The following is an 18,090-nucleotide window of genomic DNA, read 5'->3' as shown; positions in this document are numbered from 1 at the left end:
TGTATAATCAAGGTCCTAATGAATCAATGAAGAGAATTAGGGGCCCGATGTAGGTAAATCTAATTTACCACTTCTAAAATACCGAATCATACCGAATCGGTATTTTAGAAGTGGTAAATTAGAGGGGGGGAGATGTAGGTATTTCAGATTCGGTAAATACCGAATCGTTAAGATTCGGTATTTACCGATTCTGTAAATACCGATTCGGTATTGCCCATTGAATCCTATGGGCCCTGAAGCCCATAGGAATCAATGGGCAATACCGAGTCTGTAATTACAGATTCGGTAAATACCGATTTTAGCAAGGGTGCAGGGGGTGTCACTTTGACACCCTCTAGCACCCCAAAGACGGGCATGTTTGCCATGTGGCACACAGACATGCCCTAATGGCATGTCTGTCTGTCACATGGCTAGGTGTGCATGCACACATGTGCATGCACACCTGGAATCGGTATTTTCTGTAAGGCCATAGGGACTCTGAAGAGTCCTACCTACATCTGGCCGTTACCAAATCGGTAAAAATACCGATTCGGTATTTTACAGATTCTGTAAATTTACCGATTCTGTAAATTTACCGAATCTGTAAAAATGGCCCCCTACATCTCAAGATGCCAAATACCGGTCGGAAACGGACGAATTCGGCCGTTTCCGACCGGTATTTGCCACCTACATCGGGCCCTTAGTCTGTTATTTCTTGCTCAAGTGTGACCTGCAAGGAATGGACAATGGAACAAAACCAAATGTAAACTATTTTTTGTAATTCATGAAAGAACATTCCATCTGAAATGGTGGGCACTAGAAATGATTGTAATATTCACCCTAATGCTTCAACTATGTTCTTTCTCTCTGAATAAGCAGCGTTAACACACTACCAGCCTGCTGCACCAAGTAACAGTTGACATTTTGGCCATGTGTACTGAGTTAAAGCATCCCCCTTCTTGGTGGTCCATCTTGCGTTTTAATAAAAAAGAGCTTTTTTTAATGCAGCCCTTAAAGGAAATGGGACCGCATTAAGAAACAAAAAGTTTATATTTTCTTTGTTTAAGAGGAGGCACAATGCCTCCTATTAAACCACATTTAAAAAAAACTTTTACCAAGGGGCAGGGGTCCCTTGGGGAGTCTTTCTCATTTGCGAATGGGTTACCACTACATATTTGTAGTCGGTAAAGTATTGATGTTTTTCAGCCGATTTCAGTTGCAATACATTAATACAGCACATTCCGATCTGACATTTGGAAGGGATGTCCTGACCACACCACTTCCAAATTGGTATATATTCACAAACCCAAATTGAGATTCAGCAACTTGTTACTGAATCGCAGTTTTGGTTTAACACATACCAAAATGCTTTTACATGGTTGCAAATGGCCTGATTCTTTGAATCAGGCCGATTGCAAACTCAAAATGACTTGGTACATCTGGCCCCGTATTTCTTTGACAAATTCATATTCCTCCTAAATAAGGTCATAAAACACAGCAGTAGTAGGTGGCAATTTATTTTCAACATTTACCAATCACAATTAATATGACAATTTTCACAAATCCCTGTGCCATTCTTGGTACAGTTTCCTCATTAGATATGGGAGATGGTGGAAGAAGGATACAGAAGTTTTACTTCTAACCCAGCAATGGAAAAAAAGCAAGTAATACAGAAATGTGGGTTCCATTCATAGCAATTTAAAAACTTATGTGCTCAGATTGTATTTCTTCAAAAACCGACAGCGTTCATGCAGAAAGGAAATTGTGTATAATCAAGGTCCTAATGAATCAATGAAGAGAATTTAGTCTGTTATTTCTTACTCAAGTGTGACCTGCAAGGCATGGACAATAGAACAAAACCAAATGTAATCTATTTTTTATAATTCATGAAAGAACATTCCATCTTCAATCGTGGGCACTAGAAATGATTCTAATATTCACCCTAATGCTTCAACTATGTTCTCTCTGAATAAGCAGGGTCAACACACTGCCCGCCTGCTACACCAGGTACCAGTTGACATTTTGACCATGTGTCCTGAGTCAAAGCATCCCCCTTCTTGGTGGTGCATCTTTCCAAAGTGAATAATGTGGAGGCAGATTCAACAAAATTATTTGGGCCAGATATACGATGCTTTTTACAGGTTGCAAACGGCCTGATTCACAAAATTGGCCCATTTGCGACTGGTTAAAAGCATTTTCCCCATGTACCAAACCCAATTTTGCGATTCGGTAAATTATGGAATTGCAAAATGGGTTAGCGATTCGGTATTAGGAAGCAGTGTGTTTAGGACACCTCTACCTAATAGAGGCTGGCAGTGGTATGTGCAAATGTTTTGCAACCGAAATGCAGTCTCAAAACATTCGCAATTTAACGCCTACTTTAAGTAGGTGGTTACCCATTTGCAAACAGGAAGGGGTCCCCCAGAGACCCCGTCCCCTTTTTGAATGGGTGGAAAAACATTTTTTTTAAACAGGAAGTGGTCCACTGCCTTCTCTGAAAAAATGAAAAATCTTTTTTTGTTTGTTTTTGAAACACATCCTGTTTTCCTTTAATCTCTTCCATGCTGATGACAAGCTCAGCTCGTCATGCAGCATGGTGGCGCTGTGCTGATGACGAGCTGAGCTGGTCATGGCCTCCGCGGAACGCCCACGCGGGGATAATTCCCCCGCTGTGCTGGGTGTTCCATTGAGCGGGCGGGGCCATGACGAGCTCAGCTCGTCATCAGCACAGCGCCACCATGCTGCATGACGAGCCGAGCTCGTCATCAGCACTGCGGCGCGCGCGTGGCCACCCTCCCCCGCGCTGCAGGGGATTTAGCCCTGCGGCGATGGGGTTAAGGAAAATGGGCTGCATTTATAAAAAGAAAATGCTGCTTTACTTAAAAGCAATCACAGACCTGGTGGTCTGCTGACCTGGTCACAATTCCTGTGACTTTAGTGATTCCCAATGGGTCGCAAATTGTGACCTACCTCAAGAATATTAATGAGGTAGGTCAATTTGCGTCACCGTAGTAGTCCCAAACAGTGCAAAACACACTGTAGTACATAGCTGTTTGCAGTTACCTAGTAGAGAATCGCAAAAATTTGCTATTACGTAATCGCAAACCTGAATCTATGTACATCTGGCCCTTGGTACCTTACAGTAGTTGAAATAATATACCAGTCTTCCAAACGATCCTTTGCAACAGAGTTCATTTTCTTATAGACTCACAGAAATGTAGGTGCTTCTGCTTTGTAGATGGTAAGGACAATTAACAGGGGAACCCTACTCACTAGGAGCCTGGGTAAAGTATTCACACAAAAACAATGGCTCCTGTGGAAAATTACTCTAAAGGTATGATAACATTAATGCACAATGGCAATGTGGGTGATTAGGAAAAGATGAAAGACAAGTAAGTGGTATATACACTGGAAGAATATATTTAGATACCAGCAACAAAAAATACAGATTTTACATATATAAACAATTTACACATTTATGTACACTTATACAATTTTGAAAACAGTGAATGTATATACCACTTACTTGTCTTTCATCTTTTCCTAATCACCCACATTGCCATTGTGCATTAATGTTATCATACCTTTAGAGTAATTTTCCACAGGAGCCATTGTTTTTGTGTGAATTGTATATGGTAAGAGCAGGGTAAGGGATGTATTACTCCTGCCTCTTGCCTTTTTTTGGTGTTCCATAACATAGTTCAAGAGCTCATTACATGCCCAGCATGCTCTGTGTTCCTCATAGTTCCTAGTTATAACAGCAGAGTAATGTCCTGTTGAAAACAAAAGAAGTGTTATTTCTTAGTCGGGATCAGGTGTCGTGCAGATATGTCTTCAGCAAGGTTATTTTTTATTTGAAAGTCGACTACAGAATTAGGAGTTTTCTTCCCTGATCCAGTACCTGTTCTGGGAAATAGGATTATAAATGAAGGTCTCAGATGCTGGATTTAACAAAAGACAAATATTATTCCATCTCAACATACCTATTTTTCTGAGTCATGTTAATTTCCTTTTCGGTTTAATTGGGGTAGCTTGTGATGTTTGAATAATGTCAAGCAGTTATGACCTTTCTTGTTTATTCTTACATGAGGTAATGCCAATTTTCATCTCACTTGTGATTTTCATGTTGCTTGTGCTTTGGCCATGCTCTGAAGAAAAAGTTGACATTATCTAAGTGTCTGAGGTGTAATACAACCAGTGGCATATTTAGAACTTACCTACCAAACAATCACTATTATCTAATGTCTAGTCGACGGTGGGAAAACTCAAGTGTTGACTAACTTTATAAGCCATTGCCTTGGACAAAAGGTGCAATACAATTTGACATAGGTGACGATAATGAATAATAATAATGTGTTAACATCTTAAGTTATTTACATTGATTACAGTGATGTTTTAATAATTTCGATCCACAAACCGCAATTTGAAATAATGTAAATAACCTAAAGACTATCTTGCATTGCATCATGTAAGATGTCTGATAAATTTTTTAGTAAATTTAACTTGAATGATAACTATGTAAGCCAGCATGTTGTGACAGTTTATTTTCTTCATCCATGTAGATCCTCATATTAAAGTCTCTGGCAAGAAGGAATATGTGAAGGAAGCTAAAGACAGGATTATGTCAGTTCTGGACACGAAGGTAGAGTATTTTATGTTGTTGGAAATAGTGTACATTGCTTGTGACAGAACAGTAAAGGATATGTACTAAGTAGGCCTGGTCTGCAATTTGTAGTCAAAGCCACAATTAGTAGCACTTCTTATTTTTCACTCAATTTGATTTGCACTGAAACCCTGCAATAAGCAGCATAACAAACTGGTTATTGCGGATACAGAAAAAAAAACAAGGGAGGGAGAAGGCTAGTGGGTTACATTTGGGGCAGATGGATAGAGGGATCAGCAGCAATCCTGGCTGGTACACAACCCTGTGGGAGCACAAGTTTCTTGCAAACACTTTTTAGTAGTAGACTCACAACACTTGCTCAATCTAATGGGGGATGATATGAACACAGATACCAGGGCTGATAGATGCCAGTCCACAACTGAGAACAGTCTCCTAGTAGGAGGGAGATTGCTGTCATGAGTTTGCAAACTGCATGGAGAGCTCAATTTGCTCATGGGCTTATTGTGACATTATGATTCCATTTTGAGGATAATTTTTAAATGAATAGCGCTACCTTTTGGGTTTGTGGAGTCAATTCATTCATCATAATTCTGGTAATGAGAATCTTCAAAAGAGGACAGTAGGTGATAAAGTGGTTTCATAAGATATATTTCATTAGAAAACAGTCACTCTTTGTGATGAGAAGGAGAAATGCTGAGTAGTAGACTTATGATCTGAAAAGGCAGGCCCTGGTAGCATTTATGAATTTGAGGGTTTTCCCTTTCAAATGATCATCCTTTATGCAACTGTTTAGTTCTGTATGCAACATTAATAGTGTCAGTGTCGTTTTCTTTTTTTTAAGTGTTCGAATTGCGGGATTGGGGTCGAGTGAGTCACTATGTACGGTGACCCAAACAATTAGAATATGTAATCAAACCTTCATGAGACAAATATTCAAAGTCAACACTACAAGGGGTTATTACAATTTAGAATCATTATAGAAGGCAAAATAGTTAGTCAAATTCATAATTATTACCATTTAGTGAGAGGATTTAACAGAAGGTCAACTTCCAAACGAAATCAATTGATCACTAGCTCTAATTATACTTCGGCAAAAGCCTAGAAAAATATCTAAGTACAAAATCAGCAAGAGAAACCAACATGTAATCTGCCTCTGATGAAGAGGCAAAGCGCTCTGGCTTACAACCACATTTTTAAGGGTTCTTCACGTGGGATAAACACACATGACTTGGTGTGAAATGAGGTGATAATGACACCAACCAAAAGTTTTTTTAATAAACGGGATACATTAATTGCAACATTGCTAATAAACGCCTTGAGAATGCACAATTGATATGATCCCATAACCTATAAACAAGAGAATGACACTACACCTTTGCATGTATTACAATACAATTGATCCATCATGCTTAGGAACAGGAAATGTCCTTGATTTTGTTTTAAGAGTGAGTGTAATTAGAACATCCTCCAAGGCACAAAATACATTACACTTCATTTCAGTACAAAATAAGTCCAGTTTCTGCTAAATATGAAGAATAAAACAGAATACCTTTCATAAATGCAGATTCTCATGTCAGGACAGGAGGCTGAGCCCGAGACAAAAAAAGGTCACTTAGTGAAACTTAACAAATCCGTGTGTGGTGGCAAAAGGAAATCAAATATGATCAAATACAGATTAATTAAAAAAAACTAACCATTATAATAAATTTCAGTGCAAATGAATGATCTCCTAGAATTATGACCAAATGTCATGAGAGACAAATAGCAAAATTGTGGTGAAGGATTTGTTTGGGATGTGGCCTGAGGAGTAATTAAGGTCACTGTGAGTATCCGGGTAGCCCAATTGGTCAGAATTGGGAACCTACAGTGGGTGGGACCACATAGTTTGATTACCTACTTTACTGATTGGATGCCACTCTTAAATTAACTAGGTCTTATCAAGATACCAGTGAAAGTCACTCAGACAGATATGAAAGAAGGATTAGTCTTTGTATTGGTAAATGGCACTGGATGAGGGGAAGAGAGAGCATAAGGGAGTCAAATGAAGCAAAAAGTTACACCCCTTTATCCCACATTTTCTTAGCACTTGAATACTTTTTTGAGGAAAGGATGAGCGTGGAAGTCTGTGGGCTTTAACCTCATGTAAACTATTCATTTGGGCACAGTTCACCAAGTCATTCGCAATTGTACGTTTACCTTTCACATGTGAATGACTTTTTAACTAGTATAAATCCATATTTGATAAAAAGTTGTTTTACACTTGCAAAATGTTTAACTGCTATGTAGAGTTTTTGCGTGAAATATCTCCTGCAAGGAGAGTTTACTTGCCAACCCTACTGATTAGAGCTGTGGGCCATAGGTTTTTGGCAATTTCTACTGTTGTTTTGCATCTTATTCATACAGCTTTTTAAGTTTAAGACCTGCTGAACTGCCACCACATCCTGATAACAATTGTCTTCAGAGTGTGCTCCTAACTGATATGAAGAGTAGGTATGAGATCCCACTGAGCATCGAGTGATGGTCTGCAACATAGTTCACAGCATTCGTTTAAGGTCAGGGTATATTGAATCCAGATAAAATGTGCAGGGAGGGCCATGATCGTTGTTAAAATAGTTCGCTTAAATAGACCCAGGCTTCAACACAATATGCTTCCTCAACCAATGGTATTCTTGTTATAAATCTTTGATCAGATCAGTAGAATCCTGCCTTACATCACTAGGGTCAGACCATAAGGCCCCCCATCTGCAGCGCATTCAAAACGTTCTTTACATGGGACGACCATGTGCTCCCTCAGCAGCCATCGTTGAAGGTTGCATCTTCCAGAGATCTTAAATATATAGCTGGCTTTGGGTTTCTCACCAGCCTAACCCAATTTCGCACTGGGCTGAGGGCAGCTATCTCCAATACTGGGGTAAAACTAAGGTCTGCATAAAGTTCCAATAATGGGGTGCCCGGCCCCAACCTCAGCAGGGCTGTTAGGAAGTTGGTTTTGGCCACTTGCTATGGATGTAGATTTGCATACCCCCAGAGCTCAGCCTCATCGAGAGCTGCTGCCACTGTCTTTTGTTTGTATATTTGTGGGATAATACTAATGCTTCTGACAACTTCTTTATGTCTAAACTTCAAGACAGCCCAGCCATTTGCCTCCGGACTGTAGGTCCCTTCTGTAAATGGCTACTCTAATGCAATTTCTTAGTGAACCGAATCCCCAGATATTTGTACTGATTAACAGTCTTGATGGGAACATCGTCAATCAAAGGCTTTCACATGAAACTGGGGGGGGGGGGGTGCCTCACTGCCATACTCTTTGTTTTACTTCCATTAATGATCAGTGATTTTTTGTCACAATAATCCACAAAACGCTTTAATATCTTGTGGATTGTATTTTCTGTTCCTGCCATCAGTACTGAATCATCAGCAAATAATAGTAATGGTACCCACCTTCCGGCTATAATGGGGACATCCAGGGGTTCCTCCGATAAATATTCCACTGTATCATTAAGAAAAAGACACACATTCCTTTGTGCTAGTATTAATAAAGTTTCTCCTGTCCCGTTCACACCCTTGAAGCAAGCAAACCTCTTTCCAGACTCGGATCGGGCAAAAAAACAAATTTTTCCTCATGAGCCAGATTGTAAATCTTTAAATGTATTTATAATTTGTTATTAGATAATGTGGACAATTGTTTTTCTATCATTCTGCAAATTTGTAAAGTAAATATTATGTTTGCATTCAGAGTAATCGTGTTACACTGAAGATGGATGTGTCGCACACGGAACACTCGCATGTGATTGGAAAAGGGGGTAACAATATCAAAAAAGTGATGGAAGAAACGGGATGTCATATACATTTTCCAGATTCCAATCGGAATAACCAAGCAGAAAAAAGCAATCAGGTAATGTGGTTATGCTCATACAAAAGGCACCCTAAGTTAGGGTGCTCAACCTTTTACTTGTTCATGGTTGTAGAACATGGCGGGACAGTTGGTTAGGTTATATTTAGGCTTTCCTGTTTTCAGTTTCTATTTTTTGTAAATTCTGGTGGTTTTTTTTCAGTGTTTAAAGTGATTTTAATACCATAAAAAACAGTGGTTATCAGTGGTTTCACATTTTTGCGCCATTAAAAACAACAAACAGTGTTTTTCCGGTGTTTATGGAACATGTTGCTTTTATTACTGCTTGCTTTCTGCACTGATAGCGCATGGTGTATAGACAGTGTAAGTATAGTGTATATGAGGTCCAAATAGGTTTTTGCAAATTAATCTTATTGTAGTACACCGTACAATACTTCTGTCTTTGGTCATGTGCGTTCCTCTTTCCTTCACATGTAAACGTTTGTGAAAAGTCCCTCTCAACATTGGCACTTGAGATGGGCAATGCCAAAACAGCCAGTACACAATTTGTTAACTCTGTCCACTGACATAGCTTTCCGTGCCAATACTGCTTCGCTTGAAGATTACGTTTCTCAGGGCAGGTTTTGCAACATTTGCGCTGAGCTGGGTGCTTATGCCCTCAGAGTTATTGATTTATACAAAGAGAAATGCTGGCCCTGCAATTTTTGATAGCTATATTTTGAGCAACAAACCAAATCCTTGTTATGATTTATATGGTCGAATTTATTTAAACCATTTACTTTTTCATATAAATCTCATTAAGTAAAAGCATTGATTGCATGAGAAAAACACTACGTACATACAATTTATACAAAAACATTTGACAAAGAATTTTAACAAAAATACATAAATACATATGACAAAATGACATCCAATCATTAAGTGTACATAAATATACAAATACGGTCATACGAGAAGCATCAGTCGTTATGTAGTATTAAGCAATGAAGCTATTTGCAGTAAGGAAAAGAAAACAAAATGAATTGTAACAAATACAAATTTTCAATTGTCTGATAAATAAACTTGAATTCTTTCTGCTATTGCCAATTCCTTTCTGCTATTGCCGACGCGTTTCGAACTCGCTCTGGCATTTGGCAAGTTCTCATCAGGGCTTTCTCGTATTATTCTTCTGAAAATTATGTACAAAGAAAATGAGTGAGATTTTGCAATCCTCATTTTCGTCCCCTATATACATTGCCCCCTACCAAGACTTTCTAGAAAACGTGTACCTTTATTTTCAAGTTGGCAGCGGGTTTTCAATTTTCAAGAGATCCTATTCAATCAATGTGGATTCGGTTCTAGAAAATTACAACGAACCAAATTACAATATAGTAATGGTCAGGACAGCCTGCGCCTAGATGGCCAGAGGACAATCTTGGAAAATTACCTTCAAACCAGTAGTCTGCACTTCTGTTTGGTAAATATTTGAAACAGCCGTGCGTGGGACAAAAATCAGCTCCCACCCGCCAGCCGGCGGTGGACACGTCTTATTGCACCTACAAGGAGAGTTTAAAGTCACTCAACTATTCCAATCGGTTTTACAAACAGCGGTTTAGAACGAGTAGAACGGGTAACAGAACCGGGTGCCTACCTTATTGTTGGCGCTTGGGCTGTTTAAATGCAGTTCCCCTGTTTTTCTAACTTCTAGCCGGTTTCAGTTCGTTTTTATGTTCGTTTTTATGTTCTAAAATGACAAACACGGACAGTGTGAGCCCGCTCCTGTGTCATGCGCGGTATCACTAAGCGTTACCTATCTTTGTGCTTACCTAAATGTTGGTGATCTTGAAGAAACACACGCTCCCAAGTGCACTCCAAACCAATCCAGGGAGTCACTCGTTTGACTAAGTCGCCATCTTAAAAAGCAGACATGTGATCGTCAATGCGTGTCACATGACTGTCACATGACTGTCAGGGCTATCCGGGCTTTATGGGAGTTGGAGTCCCATTTTGCATTCTGATATTTTCCTAAGTAAAAGTCTACATAAAAGGTTCCACTTGAGCACTGTATTATATCAAAGCGGATTACAATCGTGAAATCTCAGACATCGAATTTAGTCCAGTTTGTAAACTATTGAAGCGCAGGATTAAATACGCTTCTTTCCTCAATAAGACATCGTCCACATCCTTAATACATTGGGCTCGAGTCACTGTGTACAAAACCGTCCACGTGAAATCTGTTTCAGTGTGTCCAGTGTCAACAAAATGTTGTACCATTGGAGCGGTTAGCACTTTTGTTTTTATTCGTGACCTATGCTGTGTTATTCGGGTATTAACCTGTTGGTTAGTCTTTCCTATATACAATTTTCCGCATCCGCAGACAATTGCATACACGACATTCCGTGTTTTGCAGTTTGAAAACCCTTGGTTCTTCCACCTGACATTTTTGTGTGTGAATTCACTTCCCTCGATTGTTGTGTCACAAGAGACACAGTTGCCGCATCTATGGTGTCCCTCGACCGGCTTGAATCCCCACATTGACAATAAGTCATGTTTAGGTTTTTCAATGGTGACGTCCGCACGCACCAGTTGCTGTCCAATGCTGTGGTTTTTTTTAAAAGCAAAAATCGGTTTGGGAAAGGGGCATTCTAAGCCCTCCAGCAGATGCCAATTTTTAAGTATGGTCTGTCGAATTTTATGGGTATGTGGACCAAATGTTGTTACACAAACCAATTTGTCCATTTCGGGTTTCACTTTACTTTGTAATAGACATTCTCTCGGGGTATAGCGTGCTCGTTTGAAAGCATGTTTCAGCAGCTTCCTAGGGTAGCCCCTGCTTTTCATATCCTCACAAAATCTTCCTCCGTGTAAGTCATAGTCTGTGACATCAGAGCAGTTCCTTCTGATGCGGAGTAGCTGCCCGTAGGGTAAATTTGTTTTTAAATTGCGTGGATGCGCACTCCTATGGTGGAGAATAGTGTTTTTGTCCGTCTTTTTTCTAAAAAGAGATGACTTTAAACGACCGTCAATGCAGCTAACTTCCACATCAAGGAATGTCATTTTCAAATTGCTTTGTTCCATAGAGAATTTAATGTCGCCGTGTTTGTTGTTTAGCCATTGATGAAATTCCATCAATTCGGTGTGGCTCCCCTGCCACAGGAGCCACACGTCATCAATGTATCTTAGCCATTGTTTTATACATTTCTTGTAGGGGTTGTTATTTGCCACAAATTTCTCTTCATACTGTGCCATAAATAATATGGCCATCTCCGGCGCATAGGGACATCCCATGGCTGTCCCCTTGATTTGAAAAAAGAACTCGCCATTAAAGCAAAAGTAGTTCTTTTTTAGGGTTAGTTCAGCCAACTGCAGAATAAATCTGGTGGGCACTCAATGGGGTCGGTCTCTTGTGTCAAGGTACATCTCCATCACCTCTAACGCCTCCCCTTGCGGGATTTGCGTATAAAGGGACGTGACGTCCATAGTGACCATTATTTCCTCAAGTGGATTAAATTCTAGGCCCTCTATTTTAGTGAGGAAATCGGTCGTATCTTTCAGGTATGATGTCACATTACAGATGAAGGGCTTTAGGAAAAAATCCACATATTTGGACAGTGGCTCTAGACAAGAGTCACACCCCGAGACGATAGGACGTCCGGGGGGGTCATTCAGATTTTTGTGAATCTTGGGCAGAAAGTACAATATAGGAGTCCGTGGGAATTTTTTAACCAAAAATTCACCTTCCTTTTTGCCCACAAACCCTTCTTCAACACCACTCGCAATCAATTGCGTTATTGTCCCTAGTATGTCTTTAGTTGGATCCACATCAACTTTCCTATACCATATCTGGTTATTGACCTGTGATTCACCTTCCAAAATGTATTTCTCCCTTGGCCACAACACAGTGGCACCGCCTTTATCTGCAGCTTTCACTACAATAGATGAATCCGCTCTAAGATTTTGTATCGCTTGGCGTTGGCCTCTACTGATGTTCGGTTTGACAAACATTTTGTTCTTTTCAAGTTTATTAATAGAGGACAAGACTACTTGTTCAAATGCCAAAATCTGTTTAGGGATATTATAACTGGGAATAAAGGTAGATTTGTTCCGCAGTCCTGTTGTCTCAATCTCTAGAGGAGGCGGCTGGGTAGCGAAAAAGGCTTTTAATCGCACTTTCCGACAGAAGGCAATGGCTTCCATCTTGGTTTTGGTGAAGTCAGGTTGATGATTGGGGACAAACTTTAAACCCAAGTTGAGGACAGACTCTTCATCTCTGGTTAAGATTTTATTTGACAAGTTGACTATAGAGGAAGACATTTCTATGTTTTGTAAACGTTCCTCCGGGTACGCATTTCCCATGGTATTTTGTTTCGTGGTTTTCCTTGTTATCACACCCGCGAGAGTCCAAAGGGCACTAGAATAATACAAGCTCTGGATTCGTGTTTGACTAAGAACAACGAGGGACCTGTGATCCCTCGAAAGGCATGTCTGAGAAAGACACGTTATCGTTCTCTGAAAGTCACATTCAGTCTTTAATTGAATCGTCCCCATTCTCTAACATTGCCCTGAGCACCTCTGCACAACATCAAAACGAGTCAGATAAACTCATCAGACTGAGCAAGAAGCATATAAGAAATCTACCTTTATTCCCAGTTATAATATCCCTAAACAGATTTTGGCATTTGAACAAGTAGTCTTGTCCTCTATTAATAAACTTGAAAAGAACAAAATGTTTGTCAAACCGAACATCAGTAGAGGCCAACGCCAAGCGATACAAAATCTTAGAGCGGATTCATCTATTGTAGTGAAAGCTGCAGATAAAGGCGGTGCCACTGTGTTGTGGCCAAGGGAGAAATACATTTTGGAAGGTGAATCACAGGTCAATAACCAGATATGGTATAGGAAAGTTGATGTGGATCCAACTAAAGACATACTAGGGACAATAACGCAATTGATTGCGAGTGGTGTTGAAGAAGGGTTTGTGGGCAAAAAGGAAGGTGAATTTTTGGTTAAAAAATTCCCACGGACTCCTATATTGTACTTTCTGCCCAAGATTCACAAAAATCTGAATGACCCCCCCGGACGTCCTATCGTCTCGGGGTGTGACTCTTGTCTAGAGCCACTGTCCAAATATGTGGATTTTTTCCTAAAGCCCTTCATCTGTAATGTGACATCATACCTGAAAGATACGACCGATTTCCTCACTAAAATAGAGGGCCTAGAATTTAATCCACTTGAGGAAATAATGGTCACTATGGACGTCACGTCCCTTTATACGCAAATCCCGCAAGGGGAGGCGTTAGAGGTGATGGAGATGTACCTTGACACAAGAGACCGACCTCATCGAGTGCCCACCAGATTTATTCTGCAGTTGGCTGAACTAACCCTAAAAAAGAACTACTTTTGCTTTAATGGCGAGTTCTTTTTTCAAATCAAGGGGACAGCCATGGGATGTCCCTATGCGCCGGAGATGGCCATATTATTTATGGCACAGTATGAAGAGAAATTTGTGGCAAATAACAACCCCTACAAGAAATGTATAAAACAATGGCTAAGATACATTGATGACGTGTGGCTCCTGTGGCAGGGGAGCCACACCGAATTGATGGAATTTCATCAATGGCTAAACAACAAACACGGCGACATTAAATTCTCTATGGAACAAAGCAATTTGAAAATGACATTCCTTGATGTGGAAGTTAGCTGCATTGACGGTCGTTTAAAGTCATCTCTTTTTAGAAAAAAGACGGACAAAAACACTATTCTCCACCATAGGAATGCGCATCCACGCAATTTAAAAACAAATTTACCCTACGGGCAGCTACTCCGCATCAGAAGGAACTGCTCTGATGTCACAGACTATGACTTACACGGAGGAAGATTTTGTGAGGATATGAAAAGCAGGGGCTACCCTAGGAAGCTGCTGAAACATGCTTTCAAACGAGCACGCTATACCCCGAGAGAATGTCTATTACAAAGTAAAGTGAAACCCGAAATGGACAAATTGGTTTGTGTAACAACATTTGGTCCACATACCCATAAAATTCGACAGACCATACTTAAAAATTGGCATCTGCTGGAGGGCTTAGAATGCCCCTTTCCCAAACCGATTTTTGCTTTTAAAAAAAACCGCAGCATTGGACAGCAACTGGTGCGTGCGGACGTCACCATTGAAAAACCTAAACATGACTTATTGTCAATGTGGGGATTCAAGCCGGTCGAGGGACACCATAGATGCGGCAACTGTGTCTCTTGTGACACAACAATCGAGGGAAGTGAATTCACACACAAAAATGTCAGGTGGAAGAACCAAGGGTTTTCAAACTGCAAAACACGGAATGTCGTGTATGCAATTGTCTGCGGATGCGGAAAATTGTATATAGGAAAGACTAACCAACAGGTTAATACCCGAATAACACAGCATAGGTCACGAATAAAAACAAAAGTGCTAACCGCTCCAATGGTACAACATTTTGTTGACACTGGACACACTGAAACAGATTTCACGTGGACGGTTTTGTACACAGTGACTCGAGCCCAATGTATTAAGGATGTGGACGATGTCTTATTGAGGAAAGAAGCGTATTTAATCCTGCGCTTCAATAGTTTACAAACTGGACTAAATTCGATGTCTGAGATTTCACGATTGTAATCCGCTTTGATATAATACAGTGCTCAAGTGGAACCTTTTATGTAGACTTTTACTTAGGAAAATATCAGAATGCAAAATGGGACTCCAACTCCCATAAAGCCCGGATAGCCCTGACAGTCATGTGACAGTCATGTGACACGCATTGACGATCACATGTCTGCTTTTTAAGATGGCGACTTAGTCAAACGAGTGACTCCCTGGATTGGTTTGGAGTGCACTTGGGAGCGTGTGTTTCTTCAAGATCACCAACATTTAGGTAAGCACAAAGATAGGTAACGCTTAGTGATACCGCGCATGACACAGGAGCGGGCTCACACTGTCCGTGTTTGTCATTTTAGAACATAAAAACTAACATAAAAACGAACTGAAACCGGCTAGAAGTTAGAAAAACAGGGGAACTGCATTTAAACAGCCCAAGCGCCAACAATAAGGTAGGCACCCGGTTCTGTTACCCGTTCTACTCGTTCTAAACCGCTGTTTGTAAAACCGATTGGAATAGTTGAGTGACTTTAAACTCTCCTTGTAGGTGCAATAAGACGTGTCCACCGCCGGCTGGCGGGTGGGAGCTGATTTTTGTCCCACGCACGGCTGTTTCAAATATTTACCAAACAGAAGTGCAGACTACTGGTTTGAAGGTAATTTTCCAAGATTGTCCTCTGGCCATCTAGGCGCAGGCTGTCCTGACCATTACTATATTGTAATTTGGTTCGTTGTAATTTTCTAGAACCGAATCCACATTGATTGAATAGGATCTCTTGAAAATTGAAAACCCGCTGCCAACTTGAAAATAAAGGTACACGTTTTCTAGAAAGTCTTGGTAGGGGGCAATGTATATAGGGGACGAAAATGAGGATTGCAAAATCTCACTCATTTTCTTTGTACATAATTTTCAGAAGAATAATACGAGAAAGCCCTGATGAGAAATTGCCAAATGCCAGAGCGAGTTCGAAACGCGTCGGCAATAGCAGAAAGGAATTGGCAATAGCAGAAAGAATTCAAGTTTATTTATCAGACAATTGAAAATTTGTATTTGTTACAATTCATTTTGTTTTCTTTTCCTTACTGCAAATAGCTTCATTGCTTAATACTACATAACGACTGATGCTTCTCGTATGACCGTATTTGTATATTTATGTACACTTAATGATTGGATGTCATTTTGTCATATGTAGTTATGTATTTTTGTTAAAATTCTTTGTCAAATGTTTTTGTATAAATTGTATGTACGTAGTGTTTTTCTCATGCAATCAATGCTTTAACTTAATGAGATTTATATGAAAAAGTAAATGGTTTAAATAAATTCGACCATACAAATCATAACAAGGATTTGGTTTGTTGCTCAAAATATAGCTATCAAAAATCGCAGGGCCAGCATTTCTCTTTGTATAAATTATTCTATGGTCCAGCTGACCCTGTGTCCCGGGACCTAACTCCTTAATTTCTCGGAGTTATTGAAGCAATCAAAAATGAAGCAGCACTTTTGAAAAAATCGAGGAAAGTCCCTTTTACGGAAGGGATCAACAACCAGTACCACAGTGAGGTTTCATTGACTTCAAATGCCATTGATGGGGAAGGTACACTTCTATGCATCATTGCAAGTCATTTCTCATACATTGTAATATAAAAGTTCCTGAATTGCTCTTCACCATTGCTTTGCTTACTAAGTAGCAAGCACTCTAACATAGAACCTGTTGCAGTGCCAAAGTCTCTAAAGGTGTCGCCCAGCCTACTCTCAAGAAGATGTTTCACATCTACACCAATTATGCCGAACACTTGGCAGACAAGGGTGTTTTCAGACTCTAGTTTTTTATCATATCCACTACAGTAGTTATGTTTTCCTGTAAAAATCTAAGAATGCAGTAGAGTGTACTTTTTTTCACATCACTATCAATTTGTGACCAAAGATCCTCACATGTCTTGCCTTAGGCTTCATCACTCAGCAAAGAATTCATTCTGTAAATGGTTGCCACATGGTTAATATAGCATTCATAGCCCCTTGCACTGAGAACCATCAGCTAAGGGACACAGTTGTGATGACTCTGTCTTTGATGCCAAGCAAAGCAAAAAATTATAAATATTTGCGTTTTAGTTCCTGTGCATAAGAAACCGTGCACCAGCATGGACTAAAAAGTCAATAGCATGCTTCATTAACTCTGAAGATTGTAAAGATGCTTTCAGCATACCATCTAATAAGTGGCAAGGATCTCTTACAGGAAAGCACTTCAGCTTAGGTATCAATTTTGACAGGTCATCAAACAACTTTTTCATATCGGTAGCTGAATCACTGCAAATACAAACAATATCACTCCAAACTTTGTTGAATTTAGAAAGAACCTTTTTTGCAGAACATTCCAAGTGGTACTGCGTTCCATATTTTCCAAAAGTCTGGTGTCATGTTTTCACCACTATCCCAGATGCTTGGTGATAGTGCTCGTTCCACACATACTTGTCACTATACCTTGCATTGAATGTTTAAAGCCTGAGGTGATGGCAATTCACCTACTATTAGTACTGACTCACTAGAAACTGGGGGCTGATGTATCAAAGGGTTTCTACCCATTCTCTGTGGGTAAATGTGATGATACATATTAAGAAAGATTCTTATGAAGCCAGCCATTTTACCTATCAGTGAAAGAATCAAACCTAGCCAAAATGTCAAATATGATTTTGATATTTCCTGATTCTCTACAGTTAACATAATTAAACAAGACATACAACTTGCTTCTAAAGCCTGCATCTTTAGACCAAAGACCACAAAACTGACAAAAAAAAGGAAGAAGAAACAATTTTTTAGTGACATCCCTAAACAACCAAAGTCAAGCAGAATAATGTTAGTCCAGCCTTTCTTACTGCTAGCATATATTAAAAAGTTACATTGTATTGACCCCTCAGAAAGAAACAAAATGACTTTCACTCTTTTTTTCCTTTCTTTGAATCACATTTAGTTTGTGGTTGTGCAGGTGTTTCTTCAGTGTTTCTTCAGTGTTTATATGTTTTCACTGGTGA

The 18,090-nt window shown here is 39.8% G+C and overlaps 1 protein-coding gene across 1 annotated transcript in view; it reads left to right on the top strand.

Moving 5' to 3' along the window:
* Positions 1-18,090, top strand: part of BICC1 (BicC family RNA binding protein 1) — an 851,967-nt gene that overhangs the window by 693,439 nt on the left and 140,438 nt on the right. The window contains exons 4-5 of the mRNA XM_078642970.1: positions 4,542-4,621; positions 8,340-8,498. Coding sequence (XP_078499096.1) covers positions 4,542-4,621; positions 8,340-8,498 — 239 coding nt within the window. The remainder of the gene's footprint in view (positions 1-4,541; positions 4,622-8,339; positions 8,499-18,090) is intronic.

This window comes from Lissotriton helveticus, chromosome 5_1 (genome assembly GCF_964261635.1).
Source record: "Lissotriton helveticus chromosome 5_1, aLisHel1.1, whole genome shotgun sequence".
NCBI lineage: Eukaryota > Metazoa > Chordata > Amphibia > Caudata > Salamandridae > Lissotriton > Lissotriton helveticus.
This window is presented reverse-complemented; position numbering and strand designations above follow the sequence as displayed.